The 16,325-nt window shown below is 38.4% G+C and overlaps 1 protein-coding gene across 1 annotated transcript in view; it reads left to right on the top strand.

The window, feature by feature from the left end:
• HFM1 (helicase for meiosis 1) overlaps positions 1–16,325 on the top strand; it is a 112,797-nt gene that overhangs the window by 53,239 nt on the left and 43,233 nt on the right. The window contains exons 21-29 of the mRNA XM_044003107.1: positions 1,037–1,143; positions 1,226–1,273; positions 7,076–7,173; positions 7,264–7,395; positions 8,998–9,083; positions 9,313–9,396; positions 9,615–9,772; positions 11,930–12,033; positions 12,469–12,585. Of these exons, the coding sequence (XP_043859042.1) occupies positions 1,037–1,143; positions 1,226–1,273; positions 7,076–7,173; positions 7,264–7,395; positions 8,998–9,083; positions 9,313–9,396; positions 9,615–9,772; positions 11,930–12,033; positions 12,469–12,585 (934 nt within the window). The remainder of the gene's footprint in view (positions 1–1,036; positions 1,144–1,225; positions 1,274–7,075; positions 7,174–7,263; positions 7,396–8,997; positions 9,084–9,312; positions 9,397–9,614; positions 9,773–11,929; positions 12,034–12,468; positions 12,586–16,325) is intronic.

Genomic DNA, 16,325 nt, shown 5'->3' on the forward strand with positions numbered 1-16,325 from the left:
ATTAAATATCAGGAAGTATAATTTAATGGAGAGGAGGTGGAGAGGTGCCATTTTAATGTGAATGCCGTTCATAATAAAGAAAAGAAAACCATAAGCCAAAAATCAATCACACACAACTACAGATTATTTCTGCATATATCACTTTCTAGGAAAAAATATTTTCTAATAAAGTTCAAGAGTATCTTCCGGCCATAGCTAAAGTGAATGGTTCTGTGCAGAATAAGTTGAAGCAAGAGCTTGTTTTCCCCTTTAAATAATTTATGCTGTGTTTTCACTAACAAAATTATCTGCATGTTTCAGCAGCTATATTAATAATTTGTCATAGCTTTACAGGCCAAGTAGGAAACTGATTTGTATAGAAATTTTAGCTGCATCTTTAAGCAGTCCAAAAGTATCAATGATCATAATTAAATGAGAAAATTTAGCTGCAGGAAGAGGCATGTTAGAGTAGAAAGGTCCCTAGACTTGGAATGAGAATACCTGAGTTTTACCTCAGGTTTCTCTGTATGTCTTTGGGAAAGTCACAGGATATGCAGGGTATTATAAAAAGAGGATAAAAATAAAGAAGAAAAAAGAGGAAAGGAATCTCTACTTTGTGACCCTCAGGTTTGGATTGGGAAAGTGTGATGGTCATAAAACTGGTAGCTAGCTCCTGGTCCAATTGAAGATTTTGTTTCATTGACCAAAACCTGAACCTAAAGGGTTTGGGCTGGGTAAGATGACATCAAGAACTCTGTCAGGTTTAACCCCTCAGTTGTTATCAGCTCACCTGGAGGAATCTGGAGCAGTTAGAGAGGAGATTGTGGAGAGATGTTGTCCATAGCCATAGAGGGAGAGAATGAGGGAAAGCACACATGTGCTCTGTCATCCAGTATGTTAGTTGGCTAATTACAGAAGGAGGTAGTAGATCTAAAGATCCTTATAGAAACGAAAGAAAGAACCTTGGATAAAGTAAGAATGTCCCAAAGCCGCAGGAAGCAAAATAGCAGAATTAGACAGTGGTATTGATTGGGGTTTTTATATTGGGATCTTATAGGTCACAATGATAGCCAGCTGTAAAGAATTTCTGGATATACAGTTACGAATAAGTGAAAAGAAAACACTGAACATTTTAAATAAAGACCAAAACAAGATAACAATCAGGTACAGAGATTAAATGTGTTAAACAAAATATTCTTATTTAATTAAAGTGAACATTAGTAATGCACTGCCTTATCTGTTTCAGGTTTCCAATGGGAGGAAGAATAAAAACAAGAGAAATGAAAGTAAATTGGTAATGACACTCATTTTTACTCTTCAGAATAATTATAATTTCTGATTTATATTCATGTGATGGGGTGGGTATTTCTTACTTTGAACCTGTTTTCTATAATAATAAAAATAATGTAATAATACTATGATACCTTGAAAATAAAGAATGTGGGGGTCGGGATAGGGGGCAAAAGGGGTACCAACTAAAAAAGAAGTAAGATGTTTTTATGAAGAGAGCAGAAGACAGAAGTTTTAAGTCATGGCTCTGATACTTCATATCTGTGAGACCTGAGGTGAAGTAACTGGTAGGGCTCAGAGGATAGATCTTCCTGTCTGGAGTCAAATGTCCAGCCTCAGACATTTACCAGTTTGTGATCCTTGGGCAAATCACTTAGCCACTGTCTGCCTCAGTTTCCTCAACTGTCAAACAGGGATAGTAGCACCTCCCTCTTTGGGCTGTAGTAACAGTCATCAGATGAGATAACATGGTTAATAAAATCTTGCTCTCTTCCTCCTGGAATGAGTCCCTTAATCTCTTTGAGGTTTACTTAGTTTTTTCATCCATAAAATACAGATAATAATTCTTGTACAATTTACCTCACAGTTGTTGTGAGGAAGGAGCTTGGTAAACTAAAAAGTGTTACATGATCTGTTACTTCCTACTTTAGTTCCTCTCTGTGTGTAAAATTCAATGACTAGAAATCAGCTGCTTTCACACTTTAAATTAACATAGTTATTTGGCTAAGACATTTGGACTTTTTAGGCCTGTGGGCAATGGATTGCCAATGAAGAAGTAACATGATGAAAGGGTAGCTTCTTAATATACAGTGCTGTTTCTCTGCTCCATTGAGCCATTCTGTTCCTTTTGAAAAGGGTACACTCTTTCCCAGTCCTTTGGTCCTTTCTAGGACCTCTCTTTTAAGCTATGTTTCAGCAATCCAAATCTTGTTTTTAGATTCTACCTTTCACCCATTATAGCCTTCCCAAATCTTCCTTTCTCTTCCACAGTCCCTACCTTCACCTGGGACGTGATAGAAACATGATGTGTTCCCCCAAGATGGTCACTGTCTTGCCTCATACTTTATACCCTATAGCAAGGCTTTCTGAATTTCTTCTGGTAGTATCCTAGGTTCTCACATGAAATACTGGAGGTATGACAGTACTGGTTGTCAGGTGTGAAATGTCTCCAGGTACCACAGGTGCTACACATAGCTGTTACTCATCTCCAGTTAAAAAATAGAGTTTTGGGGCAGCTAGGTGGCGCAGTGGATAAAGCACTGGCCTTGAATTCAGGAGGACCTGATCTTACCCTGATTACTCTTCAAAATAGAACTTAACCTTCTGGCTTTGAGTGTCAGGATTTCTAGATGCAACTTCTGACCATATTTGCGGTTCTCACTCAGTTGAGCTCAGCTTCTCTTCCTCTGTTGGTTTAATGTAGCTCCCAGTTGTTTTTTTCCCCTGAAGAACTCACTACACATGATTCTGGATCAGCTGTTTTTCTGGTTGTGTTTATTTTATTTGTTTTCAACATGGCCTACAACTCTTTTTTTACAACTCTTTTTTTTCTCATGAGAGAGACCAGAAGCCTCAAATAACCCGCCCTCAACTCTGTTTCTTCATCATAAAGGTGTCTGCCCTGGAGTTAACTTTTCTAAAATTCCTGATTCAACTATACTTTGAAATATAACTAACTAATCTTCAGGAGGCAACGTATATTTTATTTATAGTTTATTCTGGAGCCAGAAGGGCTTGGGGAAAGTTCCAGTCTCTTTAGTTTGGGTTGTGATGGTTGGGGGAGGGGCAGTGCCTTTGCCACAGGCCCCTGTAAGTGAACTAGTTCTGGACCGATTAAAGAACTACTATTTCAGGGTCCAAACAGCTCAATTGCCCAAGAATAGGAATAATACTACAAGTCTGAAGCTGTAGGAGGCTGCTATGTAATAGGCACATCCCCATATAGTATGGGACTTAAAACCTATCTATATCAGGGTATAGAATCCCTGTCCTGAAATGTATCCCTAAGCCTTCCATTTCACTCCTACTTCGAGTAACAAAGTTTCTGACAAGAAAGTGTGTCATCGGACATCATTTCTTTGTTAATGGAGCTTTCATTATTAATTTCTTCAGGAATTTTAAATTTCCTTCCCTCCCCCCCAATTTGGAAAAAAAAAATCCAGAGAAAATTAATTCCTCTTTCCTGATTAATTTTCATGAGTCTGTGCCCAACTTTCCATTTCCATCATATTGCCACATTGCTGCCCCCTGAGAAATATTAATTTCACTTTCAGTGTGATATTTACCCATATTGCCTGGTATTTGGCACATCCCACTATATGACTCATTAGGCAGTTGTATATGTGCAGTGCACCTGTGCACCACTAGATGGAGCTCCTGCATCTTTGGGTGGCTGATTGCTGAGCTGTTTATGAAGCAATTCAAAGCAGTGCCTTGTTTTTTAGTCAGATTTCTTATTGATAAAGAATGCAACCTCGTAATCCGTTTGCATTTGTAATCAGTGCTGAACAAATGCAGTTATTAAATTGATTCCAGAAAACGCTACATACTACACTTCTATGAGAAGTTTAAAGTGCCTTATAATTATATATATACATATATATGCATGTATTTGTATATAAATTACTATTATTTTTTACCTCCAACAGCAAACTCTGATTCTCCCTAGGAGATTTACTAGTAACTTACAATGATCAGTTTCTTCAGGTTGGGTTGCAGACATCCCTCTGCCCTACATTTCCCTGCTTCAGCATGGCACTTGCTTTAGGGTTTGGAGCTTTGCCCTGAAGCTAAACTCTTCAGGAATCACAGCTGAGTTTTATTTTCAGCTAATTAGTACTTGTTTTCCAATTGGACTGGTCTAGCTCAATCTGGAAGATCACAGAAATTGTCTCTGGCTGTTGTCACAGCTGCAATGCTAGAAATAAACAAAATTGTAAAATATGGCTGTTCCTTTTTTATTCTTTGTCCTCCTAATGCTTTTAGTCCAATCGCAGGAGCTTTTAAGTCTACCCTCCTAAGGAACTTGACAAGTCTAGGCAAGCCTTAGCTGTTCTAGTTTAAACAAGAAGATAATTTGTTTATCAATCTCTGAGCTTTTTGGAAACTGACAAGCAAATGTAGTCACCAGGAACCTCTGATTCCTTATAACCAGTGAGATATTATGCATCTGAAATTGAGCAGACATTACGGGTTGTTTTTTTCTTTTCTTTTCTTTTCCTTGCAGTACCATTGAAAGGAGTAGGAAATAGAAAAGTCAAAGAGGAGGGTGGTGTGCTTGTTTAGGGAAGATGGTAATTTGGTTTTAGGCGCTTTGATTTCCATATAAGAAAGACTTGGCACACTTCCTACCCCCAAACCTAGTGGGCAGCAGATCTTCTCTCTGCTCCATTTCCTGTGCCCACATTCTGGAAATGCCTAGATCCCCCACAAAGGCCTCATTGTGATATGGAGTTGACTCTGGGTTCTCAAAGGCCAGGACAGCAGAATATAAGTGGTTGTAGATTACGCCACAGTGAAAAGGCTTCAGGTATCCCTCCAGCAACATACTGAGTATGTTTTCTGAGAAATTCCTCCCCAGCACTCTGGCCACTGGGAAGAAAAAAATTTTTTTTTGGTCCATGGCAACCATGAAACAAAGATCCATACAAAATAACTCAGTCCTGTCTGAACCCTTTCAACCACTGCATTGACAATGGAAGTGGCAGGAAAGGAGACAGAACATGCCCTGAATCATCCACATTGTCATTTGACTTTTGATATTCTAAATATAAGATCCTTGTCTAGTAAAGAACAACTGTACTATTGCTGGAGGAGCTGAATCGTGGCAATCTTGAAACCAGAAGAGATAAGGAAGTTGCTGCTCTGTGGCACTCCTTGGGGAGGCAAAGAAAGAATGGGTTTTACCATATGCCAAAGGCAACAGACATTTTAGGAGATATCTCAATCAAGAAGTATTTATTAAGTGCTTACATTGTACTAGGCACTGTGATCAGCGCTGGGGCTACAGAGCAAAAGTAAAAACTATCTTTGTTATTAAAGAGCTTATATTCTAATGAGAGAGTTAGTGTAAATACACATTTATATATATATATATATATATATATATATATATATATATGGCAATCTTAGACCAGATGGCACTAGCAGCTAGGGCCTGGAAAGAGGTCTCCTACAGGAGTTCAGAAGAGAGGTGAGTTTAGAGTGACAAATAATGAGTTGTGTTTTGAACCTGTTGAGTATACAATGCTTACAGGACTTCCAGGCCAGATTGTACAGTAATCAGTATGAAACTAGGGCTTAGGAGAGAGAGTAGGACTGAATATAAATATAATTGAATACAGGGGGAGTTTATGAGATCACCAAATGAGAGAGTATAGAGGGAGAAGAGAAAAGGGCCTAGGACAGAGTCTTGGGAGATAAGAGTGAGTGTCACATGATGGCTTATCAAAGGAGGTTTGAGATGGAGCAGTCGGGGAGGAAGAGAACCAAGAAGGATCAGTATTGCAATCATCCAGATAGGAGTACTCAGGAGAAGAAGGTAATCAGTGGTACTAGGTTCTGTAAGGAGGTCAAGAAGGGTGAGCACTGAAGGGTGTTGGTATTTTTGGAGAGAGTGATTCCAATAGATCAAAAGCCAGATTGCAGTGGATTCAGAAGAAAGTAACATGAGAGGAAGCAGAGACTTTTCAAGGAACTTACCTGAGCAGTGAAATATAATGAGGACGGTAGGATTGCCTTGGGCTTTTTGTAGGATGAGACAGACATGATCACATTTGTAGGTACCAGGGAAGGAGTCATTAGATAGCAAGAGATCAGAGAGAGAGAGAGAATGAGAATGATAGTGGTAGAAATCTGCTGGAAAAGATAGAAGGGGATAGGATCCACGGTAGAAAGGAGCTGGTCTTGGTAAGTAGAAGGTCTGCCTCTTCATCTAGGATGGGATGAAGGTAGAGATAGTGGGAGATGATGTCAGAGGAATACATGATGAGGAGGAAGGGAGAAGAGAAAGCCTCTGGTAAATGACCTCATTTTTTGGATGACTGCCACAAAACTGACAGGGAGAAGGGATCCTGTGGGAAGGTAAAAGAAGGTGTGCTACAGAATAGCTGCTGCAGCCGGGAAGGCAAGAGAGAAAAAGAGAAACAGCTAATGTTTTCCTAATGCTTTAAAGCTTCTCAAGCACATAATATGTCTTGTCTTTAGTGTGTTTCCTCATAACCCTGAAGAGCAGGTAATGCAGGTACTTTTTGTTGTTCAGTCCTGTTCAACTCTCCATGACCCCATTTGGGGTTTTCTTGGCCAAGATACAAGAGTGGTTTGCAGTTTCCTTCTCCAGCTCATTTTACAGATGAGGAGACTGAGACAAATAGGATGAAGTGACTTGCCCAGGGTCATACAGCTACTAAGTGTCTGAGAATGGATTTGAATTCACAAAGATGAGTCTTCCTGACTCCAGACCCAACACCATCCACTGTAGTACTGAGCTGGAGATGTGTCCATGCTTATGTAACCAGTTTCAGAGTTCAGGTGCAAAGGCACCGGCGCCCTGCCTCCAAGCTCAGGGCCCTTTGCACCACAGCAGGGTTATAGCCTCTTCTATGAGCAATGAACTCATGAGAAGAAAGGCGATTTCTGAGAGAAGTTGGTAAGAGAAAAAAGGAACCAACCTTAGAGCACACCTGGATTTAGGGAGTGGGAAGAAATAGAGAGAGAAAGGAGAGTTTGAAGAAAGGGCTAACTAGCTGTGGCAAGTGGATTACCTTAGGATGTCATATAAAACCTTTTCTTCCCTTCCCTGTCTCAGTCTTATTCAGGCTCAGCTTGGTTGCCTTCCTATTCAGGACTTCGCTTTGACACAGGACACAGCTAAGATTTTCAGAAGTGGCACAAGAATTACAAAATGTATGATAATGTTTCATAGGATTTCTCTGTACTTTCTACTAAACTAGAACCCTATCATTTATGACAAGACGATACCTCTCTTTTTTTTAGGGTTGTCAGAGTGTCTGGCAGCACAAGAAAAGAAGTTTGCGGTCCTGTTAAATAGTTTGATTCTGGCTAAATGCTTTCGAGCTAAACTTTGGGAAAATTCTCTGCATGTATCCAAACAGCTGGAAAAAATTGGTAGGTATGAAATAAATATGTTTGTAAATGGATGTTAACAATTCATTTCAAATTACTGTTCTCAAAATGATAATGTTTTAAAAATGCAGATTTCCAAAACAACATGTTTAGTAGGTTACATGAGATATCTTAATTTCCTCATGATAACCTAATTTTCATTTATCCTTATATAATTTGAAGTTACTTGGAAAATGCTAAATAAAATACTTTTTAAAAAAATTCTTGTCAAACTAAGACTAGATTGTACATATGATTATTGAAAAGGTAATTAATAATTCAGTCCTATCTTTTGCAATGTGTATTTTGTTTTAACCCTAGTGACAAAGCAGAGAGCTTTTGGCTATACCTGGCTGTATCAAATCTTGTTGTCTAGTTATGTCCCAGCATGCTCATTAGTAATATGATAGTACTACTTCCTTAGAGTCAGAAGCCTTGGGTGCAAGTTCCACCTGTTAGCTTTGTGAGCCTGGACAAGTCATCAAATCTCTCTCTTTTTTTTTTTTTTTTGAGTGGGGCAATGAGGGTTAAGTGACTTGCCCTGGGTCACACAGCTGGTAAGTATCAAGTGTCTGAAGCCAGATTTGAACTCAGGTCCTCCTGAATCCAAGGCTGGTGCTTTATCCACTGTGCCACCTAGCTGCCCCCCAAGTCATCAAATCTCCATGAATCTCAGCCCCCTAGATTATAGGTTTGTATCTATTAAAGTTCTTTGAGCCAGAGGAGGGGTGGAAAATCCATTAGAGGTAACAAAAATAAAAAGAAACTTCATTAGGCATATCTTTAGAAAAAATACAAAATGATATGTATTTAGTAAATACAATAAATAAAATATATATTTTTTTCAATTAAGTAAGGGAGATAGAGGGATTAGTGAGAAAAGAGGGAAGAGGATAAATTAATGCAAGAGGAGACAAAAGCAAATTGACAAAAAGAGAGGCACTGTGTGGAGACATGAGACTAGAATAAGACAACCACAGGCAGAGCTAAAGATCGAAACATATACATAGACAAAAACAAGAGAGAGGAACACAGGAAAATCTGTAGAGCCACTGACACATACACACCTTTTGGTGCAGCAATACTACCATCTCTTGAGCTTTTAGGAGATCACCACTTAAGACTAAAAATTACTTTGCATTTTCTCACTCTTAGGCACTAACCCATCACCTCCTAATATTTGCCCTGCTAATATAGTCTCCCTTCTCTACTGAAAAAATGAACCCAAATATTTTTACTATTAAAAATAAATATGAATGGTACCAGAAAAGTTTTGGTGATAATCTTGCAAAGAATTTAATCACCCACCTGAAAATTTTCAAAATTAAAATTGACTTTACCTCATTTTTCATGCACATACTTACTTAGTGTTGATAGAATGGATTTTATTGGAAGTAGTTGATTTAAAAATTATGATCTGAGGGCAGCTAGGTGGCGCAGTGGATAGAGCACTGACCCTGGAGTCAGGAGGACCTGAGTTCAAATCTGACCTCAGACACTTAACACTTACTGGCTGTGTGACCTTGGGCAAGTCACTTAACCCTCATTGCCCAACCAAAAACAAAAACAAACAAACAAAAATTATGATCTGTTTATTTTCCACAGGTGTGACATTGTCAAATGCAATGGTAAATGCAGGCCTGACTTCCTTTAAGAAAATAGAAGAGGTCAATGCCAGAGAACTTGAGTTGGTACATAATATTCATTTATTCTGAATGCTATTTGGATATTCCCCAAAGCATAACTTTTAGATTTTTATTTCTTTTAAAAATACTGCCCCTCTCTAGGCTAATTTCTACAAAATAATTTAAAAATTTTCTAGTTTTAAAAATGCTAAATGCTGTTAAAGCTTATGACTATGAATAGCATTCTGCTTAGGAGATTTTTCAGTCTTTTAATCAAATGTAATGATATTTTCAGATTTTGAATAGACATCCTCCTTTTGGAAACCAGATCAAAGAAACAGTGATACGTCTTCCCAAATATGAACTTGATGTCGAACAGGTATATTCCTCTCTTTTCTTAAATCTTTTGTATTATCTGATTCTTTAAAGACAACAGCCAGAACAAAAGAGCCCACATTAACATCTAACTTAAAGGGGAGAATGCCCAAAACCCTGCCAAGGACACAGTAACACAGCTTTCCTTAGCATAGCCCCAAAGCAAAGTGTGAGGATTATTTTACTTTTAACACTGTCATGACTATGTTGTTTTTTTTAAAGATTTCAAGATATAGTAACACAGTAGCAGAAATCTTAGTGACTGTCTTCCTAAGAAACTTTGAGCAACTTCAGACTAAAAGAACAGCACCAGATTCTCACTATGTGACCTTGCTAATAGGAGATGCAGATAACCGAGTGGTTTATAAGCATAAACTTATGTAAGTATGAAATCTCAGATAGTATTTTTTAATAATATTATTTTTATCTCATTTGTAACTCAGCACAAAAGAGTCAGAAATTAGGTTGTTGTGGAAACAACTAAATTGCATCTTCTTGATTCTACAGAGGAATTTCTCAATTTAACTCTGAAGATTTCAGAGTGATCAAATTTTGTTTTGTTGTCTCTGATTTTCCCAGACAGCAGTTATGCAGTTGAATAGAGAATGAAGGACCATTACTGTGGTCTGCGGTAGTGAGAGGATGCTCTTCCCCTTGCCCCAGGACCTATTGGCAGCTAGTTGGCACAGTGGATAGAGCACTGGCTCTGGAGTCAGGAGGATGTGAGTTCAAATCAGACACTTGACACTTACTAGCTGTGTGACCCTGGGCAAGTCACTTAACCCAAGTTGCCTTAAACATCTGGAACCATCTCCAGTCGTTCTGATGTATATCTTGCCACTGGACCCAGATGGCTCTGGAGGAGAGAATGAGGTTGATGACTTTGCATGGCTCTCCCTCCCTTAAATCCAGTTCAGTGCAAGTCATGACATTATCTCCTAATGTCATTATCCTCTTCAACAAGAGACAAACAACAACAAGAAGAAGTAGCCACTAGAATAAGATTTCTTGTCTTTTACTGCTTTATTCCATATAAGGCCATCCAGATGCTTCCAATGACCACTGTTAACACAAAATCCTCCTCACTCAACTCAGAATTTGTCCTGTAACAATCCCTATCATCGCCACTTTGTAGAATCTAGACAAAATGTATCTGGTGTATTAATATTCACCAATACAAAACATCCAGCACACCATTTTTATTTCAGTTATTTAGCCTTGAGTTTTTCATGGAGGAACCAGTTACCCTTAAGGATAAAGAAGGGAAACACTAGCCCAGGATTCAGGAGGACCTGATTTCAAATCTGGCCTCAAACATTTGACACTTACTAACTCTGTGACCCTGAGCAAGTCACTTAACCTTCATTGCCCTGCCAAAAAAAAAGGATGAAGAAGGGAAGTGACTTTGACAAGGGAATTACCATGCTCATGGACCCCAATCCACAGGAAAGCACCTTCCAAATATGAGCCAGATGTACAAATCCTAAAGATTTGCACCGACTGGCAAGCTTACCTCTCTGCCTCTCTGTGGCTTGAAAACAACGCAGCAGTGCTCCTATTGAAGACATGCCTATATTCATTTCTGAATATTATCTCAAAATTCCATTGTGGCTGTCTCTGAGAGGGCAGTTTAGCGTTGGGCATAAATTGATCAACATCCTGTAGACAAAACAACATGTTGCTTGACAGAATTTTTACTTTTTGACCAGTTATGACATTATGCAGAAACAGTTGATCACATCTGGTTTTTTTTTGTTTTTTGTTTTTTGTTTTTTTTAGTGAGGCAATTGGGGTTAAGTGACTTGCCCAAGGTCACACAGCTAGTAAGTGTTAAGTGTCTGAGGTTGGATTTGAACTCAGGTACTCCTGATTCCAGGGCCAGTGCTCTATCCACTGCGCCACCTAGCTGCCCCCACATCTGTTTTTAAAATGAGAAGGTGAACGTGATTATCATTCTTACAAATTTACTATTTATGAAAGTCTACCTCTGCTCAAATGAACTCTTCCCTAATACTGACTAAAGTCTATTATGTACTTGAAGTAATGAAATATTGCATTGTGATGTATTTTTATGCGTCATATCTTCTCTGTTGAATTATAAATTCCTTGGAGGTAAGGACCCTTATTTATCTTTGTTTTTCCCATTGGTGCCTGTTATAGGCACCATACAAATGGGTGGGCATGGAAATAACCAGCTCTTTCAAATTGCTGTGTTTTGTTTTTTTTAACTTTGGTCACTGAATCCCTCATGGTAACCACATATTCCCAGCTGACTAACTAACCAGACTACAAGACCTCATTCAGGACTCAATCTAATATGTTGGTGCAGTACTGTCAGTTGGAGGTAAGAAAGGGAGTTTAGAAAGTATACACCATTGCCACCACTTCCTCCATCCCCAGAAAAGAAGAAAGCTAGTTATGAGAATCCTAAAATAGAAGGTGACCTCACTTAGAAACATTTCAGTACCTGATCATTAACTTATGTTTCATTCAGTGCTTGCATCATCTTCTTAAAAATATGTTAATATGTATTTCAGGGATTCTGTTTTACTAAAAACTGGAAATTGGACTAAAAAAATTGATGTTCAAAGAGCTCTTCAGTCTGAAGAACTTAGCATTAATCTAATTAGTTCTGAATATGGTAAGTTAATTGAAATGAAAAAGATATAATTAATTTCAAGTTTGACAAAATAAAGTATTTTTATGTTGAGACATAAAAACAATAAACTATTATGGTAAAGTTATATTTACACAGTATGTTTAAACTTCAAAGGCAACTTTCTGCATTAAATGTATTAGTCAAGAATAACCAAAGTGTCAATAAAATTTGCAACCTAAAAATAAAGCTACACTCAGCGTTTTATGAGCCAAGACAATTAAGTTCTAATTACTGTGACAATTCTGTTTGGATTTCTTTGTCTTTAGATTTGTACAATTTTACCTGTAATATTGAATTTTGTGGTTTCAAGTATTTTATTTATTTGGTTCTTTAATTCTTTTAGTTATGTTGAAATTATAAAAATAAATAAATGATTGAAAATAAAATATTGCAAAATATTCTTTTCTCCCCATATAGTAGGACTTGATATTCAACAGAAGTTTACAGCCTTTTACATAGGACCCAACAGATTTGAAAATCAGATGGTTATGCAAAGAAATTCAGAAACAGAGACACATTCAAGACATTCAGATGGCTCTCCTAAAGAAGATGGTAGTGCAGGTAAATGACAATATCCTTGCCAACTTTCTTTATTTATATTCTTCATGCTTCTTTTAGTATTATTTCCCTTAGTATTACGAAGTTCTGAGTGCTTTGTCATAGTAACTGTTTTGGAGAATCATCATGGTACAGTAGACAATGCCTAGATCTAGGATCTAGAATAAACCTAAGTTCAGATCTCTCCCCTCATACTAGCTTTTTGAACATAGGCAAATCATTAAACCTTTCTCATATGTAAAGTAAGTATCATGATCCCTCTGTTGAACTTACCTTACAAAGTTGTTGTGAAGATCAAATGAGGTAATATATAAAAACTGTGCTTTTCAGACTTAATGCCCTATATAAATGTCTGTATCATTGCTCATCAGAGCATAGATATGGTTAGTGGGTTGCAATCAATGTCTTAGTTCCTGGGGCTCTAGGTTAAGTATTTGAAGCATTAGAAAAATTTAGTCAATGAAATGAATAGAAGTTCCCTGGTTGTATTCTTGCATATCATCCATTTCCTTGTACTTAGAAGATGATTAGTAAATTATTTAATGAATAGAGAGACTGTAAAAAGAAAATATGTTTAGAAGTCAGAAGTTCTGTTTTTGAGCCTGACTCAGCTACTTCCTACACATGTCGATACAAGTCACATCATCTCTTTGGGCCTCACTTTTCTCATCTTTTAAGAGATTGTCCTGAATTACTTCTAACCAGCTCTAAATCCTATGAAACCTATGAATTAATGAATCAGTTAGAGCTGATATTTCTCAGGCAGCTGTGAGAGCAGAAGTAAAGGATCTTGTATTCCTAGGTCATCCTCATAAACCTTGAAATAGTATTCCTGATTGAGTCCACTCTGATAGTTATACACAGAAGGCAACATTGACAGCAAAGCACATGCAAGGAGGTCTCCACATGGGGCCAAATCAGGCTTATAGTGGAAGACTTCAGCATTAATGGTTCTAGCAGCCCATCTTTTTCCTTCCTCACTAAGAAAAATTTGTTGTCTTATGTAGGTAGAGTGTGCCTCTCTTCAGAGATCTGAGGAGTGTTTTCCTGCAGGCACTATTATCACTTGCTTTTCTTGATACTGAGGTGAAGGGGTTCATTGACAGTCATGGAAAAGTGTTAGGATCACACCTCCCATTAAACTAGCATAACTATTCACCCTCCTTCTCTCTGTACTGTGGTGGCCAAGGAGAGTAGGAGCAGGGAGGAGAGAACATTGGAGGGGCAGCATCCATTTAAGCAAGTGTACGCAGATCTTTCTGCACCTACTCCTTTTACTTTAGAGCAGAAATGTCTTCAACATCTTTTTCTTCTCTTCCTGAAAGGAAAAAAAAACAACAACAAAAACCATCCTATAGGATGGGGAGGAAGATTTTTTTAAATGGCCCATCTAGGGAGAAGGGCAGGGGTGCCATGCATGTACTTACTGGAACAAGGCCCCATAGCAAATACAAGGGCTGATAGACCCTTGTGCCAAATCTGAGGAAAATAGATAACGATTGATATGCCTATTTCTGGTCGGGAAGAGGCTACACATATGGAAAGGAAAAGGCCTTTCTGGATCAGAGGTCATATTGCCTAATATTCCCAATATAAACATGGCTGCCTTGAGTATGTCACGGAAATATCCGATCTGAGATCTGACCCACACCATCTCCAAGGGAGACTGAATTTAGCCTTTGTAGAGAATAGGAAGAAGTCTGTGGAGAAAAAGTCTGAAAAAGGAGCTTGCCTTTCCCCTTGCCTATTTACAAGAAGGGTTTTAGGTAAGAATTATATCTATTTGCTACACTCCAAATATTGGTAGGCTAAAGGTATGATACCTTGAGACTCAGAATTAATGCCACTTTCCCTGGTCAGTCTCAAGGGGAGGCTTTATAATTAGTTTATTATCACTAGCTTAGTTCTCTCCCATCAAATACTGGTAACACAAAAGACCACCATGAATAGCTGGTAAATCTCTTTACCAAAGTAAGCTGTAAATAGAAATCAAGGAAGTTATGCAGATTACAATAATGGAATGAATACCTAAGAATAAATGAGGTCTTCATCTAGGAGTGAGATAAGATCCAGCTCCAGCAAGGAGAGATTTCACCTTAGCAAAAGTCCACTCTTATCAGTCTCTTGGGTTACAAGGAATATGTTGAGGGGCTGGCTGTACCACATGTCTGTGGCTTTATGGAGATGACCCGTCAGCCATTGAAAAGTTCATGCTTGCCTCTTAATCAACTCTCCAAGTTTCTCAGAGTTCTCAATCTTCCTTAAGTATTCCATCCATAGTATCCTGGATGCCGAGGCCTCTCAATCATGAATCGTGTCCCTTTACCCGCATGCCCCAACCCAAGGCTGTCCTGCAGAAAACTACCCACAAGGGGCAAACCTTTCTTTGGCAGGAGACAATGTTATCTGCTCTGCTTCAGTGTGTTTTAGTGTGAAACAGTCATCTTTTTTTACACATAACTTCTTGATAGTGTCTACAAAGTCAAAATTCACACTGCTTTGCCTAGCATTTGTAGCCCTTCATTGTCAGGCTTCACCTTATTTTTCCAGACCTCACATATTACTCTCCTCAGTGGACTCCTTACTCCAGCCAAGTGGGACTGCTCACCATCCCTACCATGTTTTGTACTTTCCTATCTTCATGCCTTCATTTACATTGGTTAATAAATTTATTTTATGATTCTAATAATTATCTCCTTTTCTGGGTAATGAGAGGAATTAATGTTACATTCATATTAATAACTAATTATTAATTTGTGATCCACCCTTTTCCTTTTATCTCTATTAAAGCCCAATTACTGAAAAGGTCAGTCAATCTCTGAAGGGCACAGCTGAGAGTAATGAGATTTGCTCCTAGTCCCTAAGGCACATGAATTAACTAGGTGGGCAGAACTCCACCCAACTGGGAGACCTGATTTCTGTTCAGAGTATAAACAGAATCCAGTCTGGACAAGAGTTTGCCTAGTGTAAGAACCTCCTCTCCTTGATCCCTTCCATTAGAGTTTATGGCAACCCATCTTATGAAGGAGAAAAAACTCATGAGAAAGGTTTAGAAGGAAATGGCTACCTGCCCTGCAGCTGTTGTGTCCCATGATGAAGCTCAGCAGGAGGAGCTGAAGACTTATAGCCCCCTTCCTAATTAAATGTCCACCAGTCAGGGTTGATTTTCATTTGTCAGGGGAGTTCTTTTTCAGAAAGGATTTAAGGTGTTTCAGAGTCTCCCTTGGGGTCTTTGGTTACTGGGAGAAACCACTGACCATCAATTTATTGATTGCAGGCTAGCCAGCAATTATTAATTACCCAGAAGCTCTGTTTCTTGGGGTTTTCACTCGTCACACTAGGAAGAAGGTGGAGATAATGGTACTTTCTCTACTCTCCCTTCTTCACTGCTGTCACTATTGCCATCATTATATTAGATTGATTCATGAAATAAGGTCTTCTAGCCTTGTTAGTTAATCAATAGAGAATATGTGGTTGCCTTTGCTCATGCCTGGAAGGTCTTTCCTGCCTCTCTTAGCCTTTTGAAGTCCTATCTAGCAAGCTATCTATCATCTACCCAACTCAATGTCACCTCCTCCCTGAAATTTTCCCTTATCCTCCCACTCATTAACAATTTCCCTCTCAGACCTCACTTTCCATGTACCGCTGTGTATTATAGATATTCGTCATGTACATTTGTGACTCTACGTTCCATGAGCACTAGGACCATTTCTTAG

The sequence above is a fragment of the Dromiciops gliroides genome, chromosome 4 (assembly GCF_019393635.1).
Source record: "Dromiciops gliroides isolate mDroGli1 chromosome 4, mDroGli1.pri, whole genome shotgun sequence".
Taxonomy (NCBI): Eukaryota; Metazoa; Chordata; class Mammalia; order Microbiotheria; family Microbiotheriidae; genus Dromiciops; species Dromiciops gliroides.